Source organism: Akebia trifoliata, chromosome 11, assembly GCF_017979445.1.
Source record: "Akebia trifoliata isolate Shusen 1 chromosome 11, ASM1797944v1, whole genome shotgun sequence".
In the NCBI taxonomy this organism is placed as follows: domain Eukaryota; kingdom Viridiplantae; phylum Streptophyta; class Magnoliopsida; order Ranunculales; family Lardizabalaceae; genus Akebia; species Akebia trifoliata.
In genome coordinates, this window is record NC_141385.1 from 39653406 (window position 1) to 39674060 (window position 20655).

The 20655-nt window shown below is 36.5% G+C and overlaps 1 protein-coding gene across 1 annotated transcript; it reads left to right on the forward strand.

Moving 5' to 3' along the window:
* Positions 1-3708: 3708 nt before the first annotated feature.
* LOC147391600 (uncharacterized) lies at positions 3709-5195 on the forward strand. The gene is made up of 2 exons (XM_086459092.1): positions 3709-3718; positions 4870-5195. Exons 1-2 carry the CDS (start codon positions 3709-3711, stop codon positions 5193-5195), a joined length of 336 nt encoding a protein of 111 aa, XP_086315218.1.
* Positions 5196-20655: the final 15460 nt, after the last annotated feature.

The window sequence follows — 20655 nt, forward strand, 5'->3', positions numbered from 1 at the left end:
CCTTCAGCTTATTATAAGCTGCCTCCCAAGCCTCCTCTGAAGAGTCCAGCTGGGCCTGGAGGGAGTTGAGCTGATCTTGAAGTGCTCTCTCCTGCTCTACCTCCTTCGCTTTCACCAGTTCTTCTAGGGAAGAGATCTTCCCCTCCGCCAGAGCTAGCTTGTCTTTATTCTGCTCCAGCTCGGATAGTGCGCTATCCAAGCTTGATTGGAGTTTCTGGGAATTGGCCGCAGCCGCATCCCTTTCAGCCTGTAGCTGAAGAAGGCGACCTTCCGTGGACCTAAGGCTGTCTACGGAAGCATCGCGGGATTCCACGAGCTTGGCCACGGCGTGTTGCACCTGATAAGGAGAAGAAAAGAGTTAGATGGAGGGACAAACCGGAAATAGGAGTCGAACCAAGGGAAATAAAAGGACAAGTATCTTACCACGGCCAAGGCTCGGAACGCGTCGCGTGAGAATTTTGCCGAGTCAGCTGCAAAACTCCGGCGAACCTTCTTGACGTCGCGAGGGAGCGCGGACGCATCGAAGATTGCCCGGGCTATTGCCGGGTCAGATAAGGCGGAGTCCTTATCAGACACCGGCCTCCCCCCGATCATGGGTTGTACCACCCATGGAGAGGGAGGGGGCATATTCCCCCTTTGAGCCGATCCAGCCAAAGATGCCTAGGATGGCTCGGCTGGATTATTAGACTCCTCGGGTGCGGGAGGTGGTGGCAGCTGGAGAATGGGGGTCGGAGACCGAGGCCCCCTCCTTAACCTCTTGAGGAGAGGCTGATGATCTTCTTCTTCTTCTTCCTCCATAGAGGCGCGTCCCACCCCTAGGCAGCTCCAGTAGGCAGGGTTGGGGGAGCCTCGTTTATTTCCTCCTCGGAGTCTGATCCGAGGACGGGTGGGGGGCACTTGGATTGAAGCGCCATATCTGATGGTCGGACGTTGGGCGGAAGGAAAGCAGTGGCGTGGTGGTAGAGATCGGTATTGGAGAAAAGATGGGTGATCACCACGGATTCACCAGGGAATTTATCTTTAGTCGGATCTGCGCAAAATGGAACAGCGAAAAATCAGTATACACAGAAAACGACAACAGAGAAACGAAAGAGAAAACCAGGGAACACTCACCATGGGGGTTGAAGGAGTGGTATAGTAAAGGGGGAAGCTCGTCCCCAGAAGCACCTTCCCACTGACCGGAGAGTCGGATTGGAAATAAAAACCAGTCCTTGTCCGAGTCGGGAAGCTCAATCAAGGACGGCTTCCCTCTCCTCTTTGAAAGATAAAAGAAGCCCGGCCTGTTCGGACATTTTTTAAGGACAAACTGTGCCCTAATGTCCGGAAGACCGAGTTGCAGGCCTTCTTCCAGTCTATCATTCATCAGCTCAAAAGCCTGAATTAGACGGAAGAAGTTCCCGCTCATTTGGCCGGGAGCCCTCCTGTAGAAGTTCAGTACCTCTCGAGTAAGCCTACTAAGAGGAACTCGGAGGCCAGCCTTCAGTTGTCCCCAGTGTACCACAGTGGCACCTGAGGAACACTCACGCTGGGTCAGGGTCTCATCCACATAGGATAGACCCACGCCGCTGGGGATACCGAAAACATCCCGGACGGCGTCCAGCGGAGGGCGGACAGGGGAATGAGATTTCCCCTTGGCCATTTCTTTTTGAAGAAAAAGAGGAGTGATAGAGGAGAGGGGAGAGGCCTCGATTTCGTTACCTCACTCTTCGAAGAAACCGTGAAACGTCCGGTCGATGGGCAGCAAAGGACTGAATGGCACGGCGAGGGCGCGGCGGAGGCACTGACGAAAGCAGGGAGCGCGCGAGGAGACAACTGGACAGCGTAACGGCAAGGCAAGTGAGGGTGGAAGTGACGATGAGGAATTGATGGGGCATTTATAGGCCTGAGAAACTCGAGATGCGCGATTGAAATCAACGGCTGGGACCTCTTAAGCCAATAATGATGAAGCATTAAACGCTGAGAAACCCAATATGACCGTTCGCCCCATTGCACGCGAATCGAAGCCACTCTCTGGGCGCCACGTGTACTCTATGCAATAATTGCGCCGTTTAAACCAACAGACAGGACGCACACTACGATAACAGCCCAACCGACCGCCGCCCTCGAAAAGTGAAAAGGCTAAGTGACGATTCGCCATAAAGATATCATTGATCTTAGCTGAGACCCAATGAGAGGCACCCACGTGTCAGTTTCCTAATTTATTATTAATATTCCCGAGTACCCGATCATTCTGCCCGAGCCCTCGAGAGGGGGTATTGTGGGGGAAAATTCTTGAGCACAGACACGTGGCTCGAATAAGGGCCAGGATTAATGATTTTAAGGTCGGATGAACTGCTGCCCTTGCTCGGTTTATAAACCCCGACGAATGCACGGATTCTAAGCTCGGAACTAAGCCATCAGCCGGTGAAGTGGCCCGGGCAACTGCCTCATAGGTCGGTAAGACAGATTTGACAGGTGTGCCAGTGATAGACAGTCAGTCTTGACAACCCACGTCATGTCAGACCAACTCCGATTTTCTCAGAAGTGATAGGGCAGTTGCAACAACTCCTGCAACTGACATGTCAGAGAGTGGGCTAACTACCCCAGGTCACCTCAAGGGATGGCACAGAAAATGATCAAGTTGAACGCCTATATAAAGAAGAAAGCTATGGGTAAAAAGGGTTCGAATTCTTCTTCTCTCAAAAAATATATTGATCAATTGGTCTAACTTGATCGTCGGAGTGGGCTGATTTGCAGGTCCGCCCGAGCTGAGAGAGAAGGAAAGTGTAGAGCAATTTCGTGCATCTACAGGCATCAATGAAGTCCTCAACATTATGGGTATGTTGTCTTTTTGGAGTAAGCAATTTAAGGTCTTTAGGTGGTTCTTCTTTGGGGCCTTTTGTTTAGATGGGATTCTATAATTTCTGATGAGTCCTAATTATTTTGTCTACTTCTCTTGTTGTGTTAAAGATATGGTGATCTCTAATTAAGATTTTTTCTGCCTACCAGAAAAAAGAAGATGGTTTTGTGAGAACTGTTTAAAATTGTCTTAGTACAAAAGATGTGGAATATTTAGTTTGAATACTAGCTGAATGTGATTGAGGAAAAGCCCTGCAAAACTATTTTTCATGGACAATGTTGCTAGAGATCCTAAAAAATGTACCCAACTCAAAAAATTGGACTGCATGTAAACTTTCATCAGGTAAAAAGTATTACATTAAAAAAAAAAAAAAGGAGAATAGGGCTTCATACTAAACTTATGGTTGTCCCTAAAATACAAAAGTGTCAGAGGCCTTTTTAAACCTAATCCTAGCCTTCATTGCATCCCATATAATATCTTTGTTTCTAAAAGAATTTTTGAAACTCGAACTCTACTTGTGTTTATCGTGTTAGATATATTTTCTGTCCCACATGACACTTTTAGTCTTTTATAAAAGAAAGTTACTGATCTAATCTCTAGAGTAATGGTTATTAACAGTTAGAGAAGTAGTTTTCCTCTATCTATTAACTTCTAACTTTGATGGGAAGTGGAGTGGTAGTTATAAAAATTACATCAGCAGTTACTAAAGGAAATGGGTCCTCTCTCTACCCATTTTAAGAGGTATTATACAATTTCCATCATTAGTGGGTAAATGCAGATTTTCTTTTAAGAAAAAGGGTCAAGAGAGAGAAACTCATCTCCTGAAGAAATCCATATTTTCAAATCAACAATTAACAAAAGAAATTACTATGGATTCAGGTATGTTGTTTATCTTTGTAAAATCATATATGTTATTTAAATAGTATGTGAAAATCATGATAGTCAAGATCATAGAATAATTTTATTCATGAATTTAACTTACATATAGTATCAGAGCCACATGTTAAGACTTTCTTGATTTTCCATTATGATCTATTTGTTGGAATCAATTATTTGTGGAAGATTTTATATATATTTGATATGATTTAGTTTTCATTTTAATTTTTTCTTTCCACTGCGATTATTAAAATTTTCCACAAAATAAAATCTCATTTATTTTATACCCAAGGTGTTATCTATGGATTCTCATATATAAAGCATGATGTTGTTGGTTGCTTTAATTAATTGAGAAAAATTACATATTTTAGTACATTTTTTACTTTCCATTTTCAGCATGATGTTACATATCAATTTTATTTTATTTTATTGATAATATTGCTCATAATTTGTTCTACAGTATAGAACACAACACACAAAATGTGTATCATTTATAAAAATCTGAATCATGTCCGAAATTTATAAGTAATATTTCTTGTATTGATTTGTTATAATAATAATAATAATTAATAATATTATTATTTTTTATAGTTTATTTGAAGATGAAATTGCCACATGTATGAAACTGTTTAAATGATGATATGATGTGATTGATGATAAATTATTTTACAAAGTGATTATTTCAACTCGAAATCCTATTTTATGAAATAGTTTGGTAATCACCAAAGTGATCCAACTAGAAAATCATAGGTTTCAAGTTGTAGTTTGGATCTTAATACTCATATCCCAAGTATTAAGAAAATGACTTTGCAAATTTTGAATAGATATTTATATGTATCTTTAATCATGAGAATATTTTGGCTTGGCCCAAAGGTGCACCACTTTTCTTGTGATTAATTTACTAAGGTAAAATAATTAATGTGTATCCTTAATTGAGAGTTGGAATTGAATACCCAAAGGTAACGGACCTATCGGATTATGGATACATTATTAATTATTATTATTTTTAATAGGTGAAAGGGAATCACCACAATAGTTAAAAGTTTAATTTTTTGTATGTTGTAATTTTCATCCAAAGATGTATTACAACAATACTATTTATTGTTTATTATTTAACTCTAAGCATTAATGTGTGAGCATATATTTACTTGCAGTTTCAATTCCTGTTTCGCTTCATTCACATGCTTCATCTGTTCCGATCCTTAATGGAGTAAATTTCTCAGACTGGTCTGAGGAAGTCCAGTTTCACCTAGGTGTACTGGATCTTGATTTAGCACTTCGGACTGAGAAACCGCCTGCTATTACTGAAATTAGTAGTGCGGAAGAAAATACTTTAAGTCATTCTTGGGAAAGATCGAATATATTGAGCATTATGTTTATGCGAATGAGTATAGCGAACAACATTAAATCTACACTTCCTGTACCTGACACTGCTAAGGAATTTTTTAAAGACTGTGGAAGAACGTTTTCGTTCAACTGATAAGTCTCTTGCTAGGACATTAATGTCTGAACTCACCACCATGAAGTTTGATGGTACTCGTGGGATGCATGAGCACATCCTTGAGATGTCAAATCTAGCTGCTAAACTGAAAGCTCTTGGGATGAATGTGGATGAGTCTTTTCTTGTTCAATTTATTTTGAATTCCTTACCTCTTCAACAAGGGCATGTTAGTCTTGTAGATAGGTGGTTTTCGTCATTACGACGGCCACATCTACGAAAATTTAGAGTCGTCACCATTCAAATTGTAAGTGGGTGTGAATGGTCACCCGATGTACATTTTTGCAAAAAATGACATTTTTTGGCGTTAGTGACTCACAATGGATAAGGGTTGATCGAACCTAGAGATTTGGGTAAGCGGCTCGGTTGGAGAAAATGGAAGGGGTTAGACACCCTTTTCTCCCCGCCAAGTGGCGATAACCTCTACGTAACTCAGTCATTTTTATTTAAAATAAATAATAAAAAAGGGAGCCACGTGGGTACATTTGTACCCTAGATGGGATTTGTTTTTGGCTCGATCATAGGATTATCTCATTGATGGAGATGATCCTTGTAAATCTAAGCCTTAAAGTCCATTCATTTTAAAATAAAATAAAAAAGGGAAGGAAGGAATTTTACAAGAGGGAGGAGGAGAGGATAGAGAGAGAGAGAGAGGGGGGGGGGGTATACTACAAACCCACCTTGTATCTTCAAGATCACTATTTTTTTCTTTCTTTCTTCTTCTTCTTCTATACTTCTTAGGTCTTTAATGGCATATGGGAGAATGTACCATTTTATTTTTGTAGAAGAATAGTATGAGATTTGAGGAGAGATGAGGAGAGATTTTAATTTTTTTTTTTGTGTAAAACTTGGTGAAACTTGGTAATACTTGGTAACCATTTTTGGGATGAGAGGGGAGGTATTTATAGATGTTTGGGGGAGGTTTGGGGGTAAATGGGGGGAGATGCTAACATCAAGGCTTTATGGAGACGTTAACATTATCCAATACTTTTCTTTTCTAACAATACCCTCATCGTTTTGTCTTTTAGCAAAAAAGACAAGGGCATGTTAGTCTTGTAGATAGGTGATTTTCGTCATTACGACGGCCACATCTACGAAAATTTAGAGTCGTCACCATTCAAATTGTAAGTGGGTGTGAATGGTCACCCGATGTACATTTTTGCAAAAAGTGACATTTTTTGGCGTTAGTGACTCACAATGGATAAGGGTTGATCGAACCTAGAGATTTGGGTAAGCGGCTCGGTTGGAGAAAATAGAAGGGGTTAGATACCCTTTTCTCCCCGCCAAGTGGCGGTAACCTCTACGTAACTCAGTCATTTTTATTTAAAATAAATAATAAAAAAGGGTGCCACGTGGATACATTTGTACCCTAGATGGGATTTGTTTTTGGCTCGATCATAGGATCATCTCATTGATGGAGATGATCCTTGTAAATCTAAGCCTTAAAGTCCATTCATTTTAAAATAAAATAAAAAAGGGAAGGAAGGAATTTTACAAGAGGGAGGAGGAGAGGATAGAGAGAGAGAGAGGGGGGGGGGTATACTACAAACCCACCTTGTATCTTCAAGATCACTCTTTTTTTCTTTCTTTCTTCTTCTTCTTCTATACTTCTTAGGTCCTTAATGGTATATGGGAGAATGTACCATTTTATTTTTGTAGAAGATTAGTATGAGATTTGAGGAGAGATGAGGAGAGATTTTAAATTTTTTTTTGTGTGTAAAACTTGGTGAAACTTGGTAATACTTGGTAACCATTTTTGGGATGAGAGGGGAGGTATTTATAGATGTTTGGGGGTATAATGGGGTGAATAGTTGAGAGAATAGAGAATGGCATGGGTATTTGAAGTGAAAGGTGTGAAATTTAAAGTGGAATGGAGGGTAAATGTATAATGAGTGAAAATGGGTGAGGTTTAGATCCAAATGGGTTGGATCCTACCCAAATCCATTTGGATAAAGTATTTGGTGGGATGAGATGAGTGATGGTTGATGGGGGAGAGTGGGGGTGTAAGAGGGTTGTTTAGAGAAGGAGTGTTAGGTTGGTTGATGAGGTGGGGTGTGTAAATTTAGGAGAATGAGTTGTGTAAGAGGTTGTTAAATTTGATTTTGGAAGAAGAGAGGGGATGATGCCATGTCGCATATGTGATGAGAGGATGAGGTGATGAAATTGGTTGATTGGTTGATAGTGGTTGTTTGATTAGAGAGAAGGGTGTGGGTTAGTTAGTTGATGATGAGGGAAGTATGGGTCGATGTGATTTTGTTGAAGTGTTTTAAGGGAAAGTGATGGGTTGATATGTAGGGGATATGGGTGGTTGATGATGTTAGAGAATGGTGATGGGTTAGGGTATGGGTTGAGGTGTGGGTGGTTGATGATGTTAGAGAATGGAGATAGGGTAGGTTAGGGTAGGGTATGGGTTAAGAGGATTTTGGAGAGAGGTGATGTGGGTTAGATGAATTGTTTAGACAATGGTGATGGGGGTGAGTGATTAGATGAGAGAGGTGAATGGTGGTGATGACATGTGTCATCTTTTGATGTTGAGGGGTTGATTGGTTGATGTGGGTAATGGGTAATGAGTTAAAGTTATGGGTTAGGTAATGAGTTGGATATAGGTAATAGTTAGTGGGCTTTTAGTGTATTGGGCTTGGGTTTAGGAGGGTTATGGGTTATTTTGAATTTGGATAAGGTTTGTTTGTGGGTTAGATTTTTGAGGGTGAGTTCATTTTAGGGTTTAGGTGGTGTGAAATTGATTTTGGGTTGAGGGTAAGGTTAGAAATTATTTTTAGGAAAGGAATGAAGGTTTGTGGGCCTCGAAGGGGCTTAGCATGTTTACGGATCTCGAGGTGGAGCGACGGGAGGTAGATGAGGGGTAGGTATCCCAAGTCTCACATTTTTTTTTAAAATTTTTGAAATCATTGATTTGATTAAAATGCCACATGTTGGCGAATCAGACTTTTTGGGCCCATTTGAAGAGTTTCATCGATCGTTTGGTTCCTCGAATACAGAGGCGGAGCGGTGATGTTGAATACGTGTGGGATGGGTCATATCCTTTCTGGTGGGTCCCTTAGACCATTGGGTGGTCTTGGGGGTATCGATTTAATCAAAACTGTCATCGTTTAATGTTTTGGGCCTTAAAGGCCCGTTGGCCTATTTTATCCGAAAATTGATATTTCGAGTGGAGCGGAGCATGTTGAGCTCTTTGGTGGACCTACTAACCCATTGAGAGGTTTTAAATGCTTGGATTTTGGCTAAAATGTCACATTTTAATGCTTCGGGCCTTCGAGGCTCGTTGGTCAAATTTATCGGAAAATCACTATTTTTTTGCCCTTTCGAGTGAGGGCCCGTTCAAATTGAGGTGTCTACAAGTCTTTTATATAATAATACATTTATTATATTAGTATTAATTACCAAAGCATTTAGTACAAAAAAAATATTTAATTCAAAATACTTAAATGCTCATAATATTTATTAAATAACCAAGTATTTATTGTGTAAAAGACTAATACATCCTTGTCTTTCTCCCTAAAAAATACAATAAGGAGGGGTATTATTAAAAAAAAAAGTATTGGACAATGCTAACGTCTCATGAGGTCTTGGACATTAGCATTCCCCTATCTATATATGAGTAGATATATACATACTTCCCATTTTCACTCCCTAATTCTACACCCTTATCCTACCATTCAATAGGTAAAATTCATGGTCTAAAATAATGATGACATGACAGTTATATAACTTGTTCTTACACGGCTCGGCTTGGCACTTACTAAAAAGGATTTTACATGGAAGCATGATTCCTCCCCCCTCCTAAATGAACGGTTCAGATGCTCATATTTGACACATCATCAAAGTTGCAAAAATTCGGTGTAGTATTAAACATCAACCAATCGACGCTTTGTAAAAAAAAAATAATAATTAATTTTGTAATTGTAAGTGCCCTACTCCTCATAAATCTTTAAGTGTAAAATTAAAATATATATATTCTTAAATAAGTGATCATAATAAGAAAAGTTTTCATTGATCGGAAAAATTATTTAGTCCAATAACATGAAGCCACCTATAGGCCTGTGGCGTTTAGGTCATACAACAAATCAAGTTTCTTAAGAATGATTTGCATATCATAATCAAAAAAAAAAAAAAAATTAGTTCTTTTGGAGGATGGATGTTGTTGATGTTTGATATTTTGAGGTAGGAGAACTTAAGGACCTAGTTGCACAAGTAATTGAATTCCAAACGATTTATTTATTTATTTTTAAATAAATAATATCCATTATTTTGATGACGAATTAATATATATTATTGTTTTGGCTAAAACTAAATCCAACTCTTTATGATCACCACATCTAGGGCCCAAGTTTTTTCAAATCTAAAAAATGTAAGGGGACAGCATGACATGATAGGGATTTATTATATATATATAGGGAAATGTTCAACAACAAACATTTTGGCAAAACATTTTTCAAAATATGGGTTAGAGGTTTTGGAATGGGCTGATTTTTGGTGAGGATGATCTCTACGGTGAGGAGATCATCATCACCACATCATCAAAAATCAGCCAATTCAAAAACTTCTAACCCATCAAAAATGATTTACAAAAAATGGATGGTCCACGATCTTTCAACTTGTAAACATGGGCTAGAAGTTTTGGAATGGGCTGATTTTTGGTGATGATGATCTCCTTACCGTAGAGATCATCCTCACCAAAAATCAGTCCATTCCAAAACCTCTAACCCATGTTTTGAAAAATGTTTTGCCAAAATGTTTGTTGCTGAACGGGACCCATATATATATATATATATGGGAAATGTTCAACACCCTAAGCTTTAACCTACACTTTAACAAACGTGTTTTGTCCTGTATGGGTTAGAAGTTTTGGAATGGGCTGATTTTTAGTGAGGATGATCTCTATGATTAGAAGATCATCCTCACAAAAAATCAGCCCATTCCGAAATTTTTAGCCCCATGTTTAGAAGTTGAAAAATTGTGGACCGTCCATTTTTTGTAAACCATTTTTTATGGGGTTAGAAGTTTTGGAATGGGCTGATTTTTGGTGAGGATGATCTCCTCACCATAGAGATCATCCTCACCAAAAATAGGAGATCATCCTCACCAAAAATCAGACCATTCCAAAATGTCGAACCCATGTAGGACAAAACGCGTTTGTTAAAGTGTAGGGTAAAGCTTAGGTTCCATTCACGCCGTGTAAAAAAGCAAGCTGCTATATAGCATCCACGTCATCATATTTTTTTAGACTTCATGCATTGAAAGGTAGGACACGGGTGTAAAATCAGGAAGAAAATGAGAAGTAGTTATGACCGACTCTATATATATTTGCTATATAACATCCACGTGATCATATTATTTTAGACCATGGATTTCATGCATTGAAAGGTAGGACAAGGGGGTGTAAAATCAGGAAGAAAATGACAGGTAGCGATGACCGACTCTATATATATCTGCTATATAGCATCCACGTCATCATATTATTTTAGACCATGGATTTCATGCAATGAAAGGTAGGACAAGGGTGTAAAATCAGGAAGTAAAAATAAGAAGTAACTATGACCGACTCTATATATATATAAAAGATCGGATTATTTTGACAAAATCCTATATAATATTCTAGACAAACTTTTGTCTTATATGATTAAATTTTTTTGGAATGAACTGATTTTTGTGATGATGGTCTCTATAGTAAGTAGATCATTTTCACAAAAGATCAGCTAATTTTAAAACTTCTAACCTCATGAAAAGTAGTTACAAACTAGCAGTAAAAAAAATGATGGTTCACGATTTTTTAATTTATAAAGTAGGGTTATAAATTTTAGAATTAATTGATTTTTTGTGAAGATGATTTTCTCACCATAGAGATCATCCTCACCATAGAGATCATCCTCACAAAAATTCTGTATATTCCAGAATTTTTAGTCCATTTATGACAAAATACTTTGTCTAGAATGTTGTCTAAGATTTTGTCAAAAGAACGCTACCTATGCACATACATTGAGAGAGATTTATTGGGCAAACTTATCTGTTATAGTTTTATTAAAAATCTCTCCTACTTTACCAAGTTTGTTACCTAAACAAACCTTACTCTACTAATTGGACTAGCATGACTAACTTAGTAAGATTTACTAAGAGTCTTTGGGCCCACATGAATTATCAAATTAGCAATCCAATACCACAACCTTTTAAATTTCATTAAAAAACTCAGATTAAAAAGAAAACGTTCAAAAAAAAAAAAAAATTAAAACATTTTGAACTTGATGGTAAGTGTTGAAAATGATGGTTATTGAACTCCCAAATTCAAACTTAAAATTAACCTTCTTTTTTAATAAAATTTTTATTAAAGTTCCTTAAAACTTCATCTTTTATAATCCCGTGTCATCTTATTATGTTTTTGAATGTTACAAATTGAGACGGTTATAATCCACTCCAAGGTATGTTAAAACAAGATTTACTGGGTGACAAACTTGATAAAGTTATGTTTGGTGGATAACAAACTTCAAAAGATTAGGTTTCTATGGAGTTCTCAGAACTCCCAGGGATTTTTTTAATAAAAATGCAACAGTTAGGTCTGCCCGATAAATCTCTCATATATTTTTTATTACTTGGTGGATCTAAGCTCACCTCGTTCCATTAGTCCCGTCTTTATATTAATCCAACAGCTTGCCTCACATTTATATATTTTACAATTATATTTAAAAAGAAATTTTATTTGTAGAGTGGGTATGATTGCTACGAATATGCATGCACCTGATGTTCAACAGCAGCCAACATTATGCGTGCACTCTTCAATAATCAATTCGTTGACCAGTTACTTTGTATAAATTATACTTTTTAAGGGAAATGTCCAGCAACAAACATTTTGGCAAAACATTTTTCAAAACATGGGTTAGAGGTTTTGGAATGGGCTGATTTTTGGTGAGGATGATCTCTACGGTGAGGAGATCATCATCACCAAAAATCAGCCCATACCAAAACTTCTAACCCCATCAAAAATGGTTTACAAAAAATGGACGGTCCACGATTTTTCAACTTGTAAACTGGGGCTAGAAGTTTTGGAATGGGCTGATTTTTGGTGAGGATGATCTCCTCACCGTAGAGATCACCTCACCAAAAATCAGCCTGTTCCAAAACCTCTAACCCATGTCTTGAAAAATGTTTTGCCAAAATGTTTGTTGCTGAACGGGACCCATTTTTTAAAATATTATATTTGTTGAATGGGTCAGATAGCTACGTATCAATATGCATCATAAGTTCCACAGCAGCCTGCTACTGTTGTTGTATACATTTAGCATAATTTTAGTGTTATATCTCATGTTCACTTCGTAATATGGCCTAGATATTTTTTTCTGTAAATATTTCAATTGTATCGTTATGCCTAAAGCAATCTAATTCAGATTAACCGTAATTATAAGTTACGAAACCATCCTCACTAGTCATAAACTGCCCTCCAAATCTCAATAGGATTGCAAGTTGCAACCAAGGCGGGTTGAAAAGTAGACCAAGACTCAATTTAAGTGGCAAAGCCCTCAACCAAAGCTTACTAACCTAAGTTCTAGAGAGACATCAATCCAATAAATAAAACAAAGAAAAGCATGCGAGATGGAATTACATATAAAATACAAAGATTATACGTGATTCCCTTTAGATTGAGGCACGTGCACACAAATTCCACTATGAAAAGAAAATTCGCAGTTACAGATTATCAGGAGTGGAGCTAGGATTTTGCCCATGTGAAGACAACCAAGAGTAGAAAAAAAAAATTGTGGGGACAACTAAGAGTAAAAAAATATATATAGTCGTGGGGACAACTAAGAGTGGAAAAAAATTTGGTGGGGGCAATAGTGGCATTTTTTTTTATCCGCCACTAAAATATATTGCAATAGCTCACTAATCCATAGATTTTGAAATTTCTTATGGGGGCAAGTGCCCCCACTATAAATCTGCCCCTGCAAATTACCCATTTTCATCAAAAGTATATATATATATATACACCTTCCAAGAAAACTTAACTAGGATTTTACATAATACTAATGAAATTATGAAAATACCTTTGGAAAAAAAATTTAAGTACAAATTTGTACTCGATTAAGAGGGATGAATTTTTCTGCTAGCTCGACTGACAGGAACGCCTGAATTGATTAATAGTACCTCCTTATTAACCAGTGTCGACAATAAATTTCAACGGATCTACCTCGAGATTTGTGAAAAATAATCGTAAATGATTTTATTGATTTTTGATGAAAAGTTGATACAAATCTCAGTATTTCCTCTGATTAACAGTCAAATACAAAATAATGATGATGACGTTTGTAGCTTTTCTTCTCTCCGTGCTTCGTGCTTTATTGGTTGAGAAGGATGCTTTGACGGTGGTTTTACTTTGTGTTTAATCTTCTATAGAGGCTTCTGTAGATTTTCATCTCTCCGGGCTTCGCGCTTTATCGACTGAGAAGGTTGTTTTGCTTTCGGAGAAGGGCTTTATGCTTAATCTTGTCTTTAGTCGGAGTCCGTATCTCTGAAGAACCTTGTTTTGTCTCTAGAGGAGGCTTGAGAGTTTCTTCTACTCTAGAGGGAGAGCTTTTATCTTCTGAGATAAAGTGATCTAGATCCCCCTCTTAATGAGAGAGGCTCCTGTATTTATAGACTTAAAATAATTTAAGAAGGTTTAATTAATTTATTTAAAAGGTTAAATTTGTCCAAATCTAAATCCAACTCCTTGCAAGAGCTAGAAATCCTCAAGAAGTCGTATTCAAACGCTCACTTAATTTCCTAAATGAATAAAGCTGAATTGTCCTCAAGATTATACTTAATGCTGTAATCCTGATGTGAAAGTGTGTGGGAACTAGGACCAATGCATGCTTTTTATCGAGATACGAGTGGAAGAGCATCCTCTACATTTTCACGGTACGATGTGCGATCTGAGGTACAATCCTTGAGGTGACTCCCGCACGACTCTTCCTAGATATTTCCCGCTCACATTTCATATTTTTATACAGCTGACGTCAGCCACATCCGTCCTTTCACCGAATAGAAAAATAGACCGCTCTTAGAGGGTGTATCCTGTGCTCTATGGATTTAGTTTGTAAAACAACACTCATTTCGATCCGGTAAATTCTTTTAAAATCAGTCTGATTAGTGATCAAAGGTCGATGATTTAGATATCTCTCTTTCTTTTAAAGCATATTTTACATGGGGCATCATCATCATAATTTGACTCAATCATTCAAGATGACGCTGCCATCAAATTGTCTATCACTAATGTCCAACATTTTTCACGAGTCGAAATGTGAGTGGATGCTGACATTGATCTTATCATCTCCATTTGTATTGAAAATAACCAGCCCTTATTTAAGGGATAGTGACCCAATAATGAATTTCATTCATCCAATACTTTAGAGTGAAAAATAATCCTTCGACCTAAAAAAAAAAAAGTTTAGTTTTGCTGTGTTTTATAATCAGAAAGAAGAAGATGCGTGGACAAGCTCACATGATCTTCCAAGGCTCACCATTGATCTGCAAACTGGGGTTTTCGAGAAGATTGATGCTCTCGTCAAAGTTTTAAGAACCTGTGATTGGATCGAAAACTTTTTCAATTAATCGGACCGTGGTTGAACCGATGAACCATACATATGATAGGGCTTTGTTAACATGTTTAGGTGTATTAAATACACTTTGAAAATTGAAATTCTTACTAAAAAAAAAAAAAAAATCCTCAAAAGATTTTTTATATCAAAAATACCCTCAAATACTAATTTTTTAAAGGTGTATTTGATGCACCTAAACTTGAGCTCTAAGGGCATGCATAACGAGACCTTTTGAATTAATCGGTGGTTTCTTTAAATTTTCAAATTTTGAACCAAGGATCATACCAAATATTTGTCCAATTGGTCAGATTTTGATTTAATTCGGTTGAATCGATTTATGATTCATAAAAGACAAATTATATTTCAAAAATAATAATACTAAAAACATCAATGTTTCGTAAGTCAAATCGATTTTTTGTAAGGTGTATTTTTTATTTAGACTTGGGCTTAGAAGGGAATGTTTTTTTAATCAAGTAGATTCTTGTGTTGTGTGTGATTCTCTTTTCTTTGATACTTATGTTAAAAAAAAAAAAAAAAGAATTTTTCACTATATTTTGAACCAAACCAATAGTTTAGTCAAATTCGTGTCAGATCCGGTTAAACCACAGATTCACTCTTTTGTACAAAACATTGGAAATAATGATTTTTTAAAATATTATAATAATCCTAAAAACATCTTTTATATATAAAATTTGCATATTTTATTTATTTGATTTGTTTTGTTTTGTTTTGTTTTGTGTGGTTGTTAGGATGGACGATAGAATACGCACAAAGGTGACCCATCACATTGAAGGTGGATTTATTGGAATGGGATTTAAGTTGTATGAAAGCGTCTTCCACATCATAGAGAAGGGCCCACATAAGTGTACTATTGAATCGACAATTAACTTGACCATGAACACTCTTCCAATACTTCTATCATCACTGCTGACGTTTTATATGGGATGGCTACAGCAATCGCAAATTATGTTCTTGATCGGAAGGTTACCAAACATTCTTTGTTAATGTTTAATGTTTAAACATTCTAGGAAAAGTTTAACGTTGCTTCTGAAATAAATAAGTGTTTGAATAGGAGTGTGAAGTGTTCGGCCTTTAATTGGATAATTATGTATATAATAGTGACATATTTCACACGCATTTGGTTTTACTTTTTGTTATTTTGAGTAATTTCTATGATAATTAAAACTCTAACTCTTGTAATTGTGCTTTTTGAATAATAAAATTTTGTATTATTTTAATGTGGTAGTACTGTATATAGAAACAGGTGCTAGATCGCTTATTTGGTAAAGTCTTTGAGTAATGATATCTATGAAAACTTGACTTCAAATCTTGTGGCACCGAATTACTAAACTCATGAAAATATATATATAGGGCACTATGATCTCCCACAAGATAAAAACAATTGGTGAATCATATATAGCTCAAATCGACTTTCAATTTAGTAGAATCTTTACTTATCACCTTTCGGATTCCATCAATCGCTCCATAAATTCTCCATGGACTCAATGAGGTGTCAATGGTACCTATTTAATTAGAATTGACATGGAATCCAAACACCTCTCTGGGGGGACCACTTCACATGTCTCTCTTTAAAGCCTTAGTCTTTTGAGATCACTAGAGTTGTCTCACTACTAAGACCCACCCACTTGGGGCAACAAGCCCTTTTACTATCTTGACTCGACTTAGCACCTCACATTTAGGTCAAAGATAATTTAGCCTAGTCCCTCAATCTTGACTATTTTTCATCCCACCTCATATTCCATTAACTCCTCTTTCTTTTAGGGACCACAAGTCATTTACCATTTTAATCTTGTTTTATCCTCTTCCAACACCATATATTAAGGTCTTAAGGTAATTGTGACATTTTTCTTCACCGTTGAATTTGGTCCCTTTGATCCCTACAAATAAATAATGACATCTATACCCTTACTTTGTTGAGACTACTTTATGATCAATGACCAATGAGCCCCTTACCCATCTCCTATTCCAAAGCTTTTTCTATAAAATTTCAAAGTAAATTGATCAAAATTAAGTAGCTTTGACTATTTTACCTACTAAAGAGAATTCTCTAGAATCTCTTGCATTTTTATCTCTTTTTTTCTTTGAGAATCTTGGTTGGTGAGAGTCAACACCTTGAAAACAATTATTGTGACAAGGGTATTAAAGGAAATGAAGGTCACTCATGAAGGCATTTTAGGGAATATTGTGCACTTGATTGAGATTATTTTGCGATCAAAAGTCTCTCAAAACTTTATAAATAAAGACCTATTCAAGGCAAGAGGGGAGAAGGTTTTTAGAGTAAATTATTTTTTGTCAAAATACTCTCTCAAGAACCTCCCTAATCCTCAAACGTCCAACTTTTTTCCTATCCCTTTAGGAACCCTAAAACTAAAATAGGGAAAAATTAAAAAGAAAAAAAGACTAAGGTGGGGTGGGATACTTAAGTTGCTGATTGTTCTATTCATTTAAGGTTACTTACTTCTCCCTTTCCTTATTTAATCTCTTTTTTTTGTATTTATGTTAAGTTCAAGTTCTATGTAATGTAACTTCTTTACTTTCTATCAAGGGCATAATGTTGAAGAGAGTAAGTCTTCACCACGTGAAGACATCTCTCCCTTTCAAGTCCTCTAATAAATTCTAAGAGTATTCAACCTCTATGCAAGTTGTCTCGAGTTTCTTTTAATTTCCTAGCACTTTATTTCTTACGTAAGGATTTTCTCAAGTATGTCTTCTATCCATGAGCATGTCTTTAGGACCCCAAACAACAAAAAACACACTCCTTAGTGAGTGCATAAGTGTAGGACAAACGCTTGGAGGCCAAATGGTGAAATCTATGATGATTTTCACCTAAACCTCAAGCCTATAAAAAATTCCAACAAGTACGTATTTTTATACATGATGTGCTCATTGAGTCTATTCGCTCTCTTTATAGGTCAAACTATATTTCATTTGTTTCTTGACTCTTTACCTTATTTTTAAACTATTAAAAAAACCATAAAATGTGTTTTCAACTTCATATAAGGTCATTCTTTGGTAACCACTACCTTGGTGGGTGAGACAAGATGCCTAACACCTTCCTTGTCTCACAATCGAACCTCCCTACTTAGTTCTTAGGTGGACCTTTACCTTTTTCATTGATGAGAACTACTATAAAAAGTCAACAAACAGATTTCAAAACCATCTTTCATAGTGTCTATTCATATCTTAAATCTTGAATGGTAGCAACTCTGCTGGAGATCCAAGAGGGTTCAAACTACTTACGTTGACCTTTTGTGAAGATTTTGAACATTATTAATTTATTTGCTTTTTCTTGTCTTCTTTTTCTTTTCTTTGTGGTGAATGCTTGTAACTTTGAGACTATTTTTTTATGCTCTTATGTTAATCTTTTTGTAAAGTTGGCACACTTGTTTTGAAATTACACTTGAGCACTATTAAACATACTGATCAAGGTTTAAAAAATCGTTTCTAAGGCCTTATTTGCAAAGACTTTAAGGATAATTACATTTTAAATCCCCTCATTAGATATAATTGCATTCATTGTCCATGTTATTTGTTTTTTACGAATTAATGATGATTTTTGGCTTAATTTGGTTAATTAATCATAACAAGGTCAAATGAAGGAAAAATAAAAGATAAAAAAAACATATTTACAAAAGCTCATTGCAATTCGGGACCCAAGACAGAGATCCAAACCAAAATGCAAGCTCATTGGGCCTACTATAGTTGTAGTACAGACTTGCACCACGACGACGAATTGAGCCTCGAGATTTGTGATACGCGTTTATGTTATAATTTTACATGTGATGATTAGGGTTAGATTTTTTTTTATTTTGCACGACTGTTTTCGACTTAAAGAAACCCTAATCTGGCTCTATAAATAAATACCAAATCAGAGTCAAAAAATATCTTCTGTTTTTTTTTATTTTTTTTATTTATTTCTCTCTTCTTTTGGTTCAGGTTAGCTTTTTAGTTCTTTTCTTTGAAAGCATTGTAATCAAGGGAAAAACAATGTTCTCATTCAAGATCAATACAAACATATTACTTCTCTTCTCTTTAATTCTAGTTTTATTTTCTCTTATTATGCTTTAATTTGTTCTTGCAATGATTTATGGTTAGACCTTCATTAGGGAGGTTGAGGAAGCCAAAGCAAGATGATAATGAATAGATAATCTGTGTTTTATCTTGTAGACACCCCAATTTGAATGGGCCCCCACTCGAAAGGACCCAAAAATATTAATTTCTCCAATAAAATTTATCAACAGGCCTAAAAAGCCCAATTTGCTGAAACGTGGAATTTTGACCAATTCAAAGGTTCGTAAGACCCCTAAAGGTCTAATGGACCCACACAAAAAAACTTGGCGTACCCCCACCTTCCTCACCTTTCACCGCTCCACCCTCGAGATCGAAAACACCCCAAGCCCGCTTAAGGCCCACCAACCCTCAATTCCTCAAAAATCATCCCTCACCTTATCCAACTTAGCCTAAACCTAATTTCATATTAACTTCAACCCTAAAATACACCCACTCTCAAAAATTTATCCTAAAATATACCTTAACCAATCTCAAATAATATAAAACCTTTCCAAACCCAAGTCCAAACCAATTCAAATCCACATCCATAATCCATAAACCATTATACACATCAACCAATCAATTTTTAATCATCAAATGGACACAAGTCTATACCACAACTCACTTCCCAAAAAAAATTCTACCAAACCTAACCCATCACTTTTCTCTAACATAACCACCAACTCACATCACAACCCATACCTCCCACACTTCATCTCAAAAGCCTAATCTATGACTTTCTCTCTAACACAATCACCAACCCGCACCCCCCTTCATCATTCATTTTAAATCCATTCTCACACTCTTTCCCTCCAATCAACTCACCTAAACACTCCATCTCCATACATTTTTTTACACATATCATTATCTCTTTAATCCTTCCAAAAATGTAAACACCTAACTCTTTACACAACCCATTCTTCTAATCAAACATCTCACCTCCTCATCCCAACTAACACTCAATTTCATTCTTTCAACCAACCCCCCCATTATCTCACCTCATCAAATATTCCACCCAAATGGATTGGGAAGGATCCAAGCCATTTGGATAAAAAAAAAAAACTATCTATTTTCCCTCATTACAATTCTAAATTTCACACCCCTCATCTTCAAATCCCATGCCATTTTCTACTCTTTTATTCTTTCATTTTATTATACCTTCAAAAGCAATCCTCAACACCTATAAATACCCCCCCCCATCACCTTCCAAAATGGACACCTAGTCTAAGAGAAAAAAATACTCTATCAACTCTCTTCTACTATATTTTTACATTCTCATATTACTTTAAAATATCTTTTCATACTTCACTAAAGACTCAAGAAGGACCTAAGAAGAAGAAAGAATGAAGGAACAAAGCTAAGGCTTCAAGGTAGAGTTGAAGTTATCATTGCATAACCCCTCATTCTCTCTTCTCCATATCCCTCTTGTATTTTTTTCTTTACTTCTTTAATTTCTTCTTAAAAAAACTTAAGATGTGATGCTCCCCATCCCCTATCTCCTGTAGATTAGAATTCAGTTCGGTTGAAAATATAGGAGTAGTAACCACTTTCAAAATAAAAATCGATTTTAAACCTTTTAAATCTTTTTAAGGCAACTAGTATTCGGGTCCTTCTCAACTCATGAGAATGGACCCATAACTATTAGCCAATATTTTTCAAAAGCATATGTTATTTCCCAAAGCTAGGTCCATATAAAGATCATCTCCTTCAATGAGATGATCTTTATAAGTTAAACCAATAGCAAATCCCTACTTAGGGTACAAGCAATCAACACGTGATACCTTTTT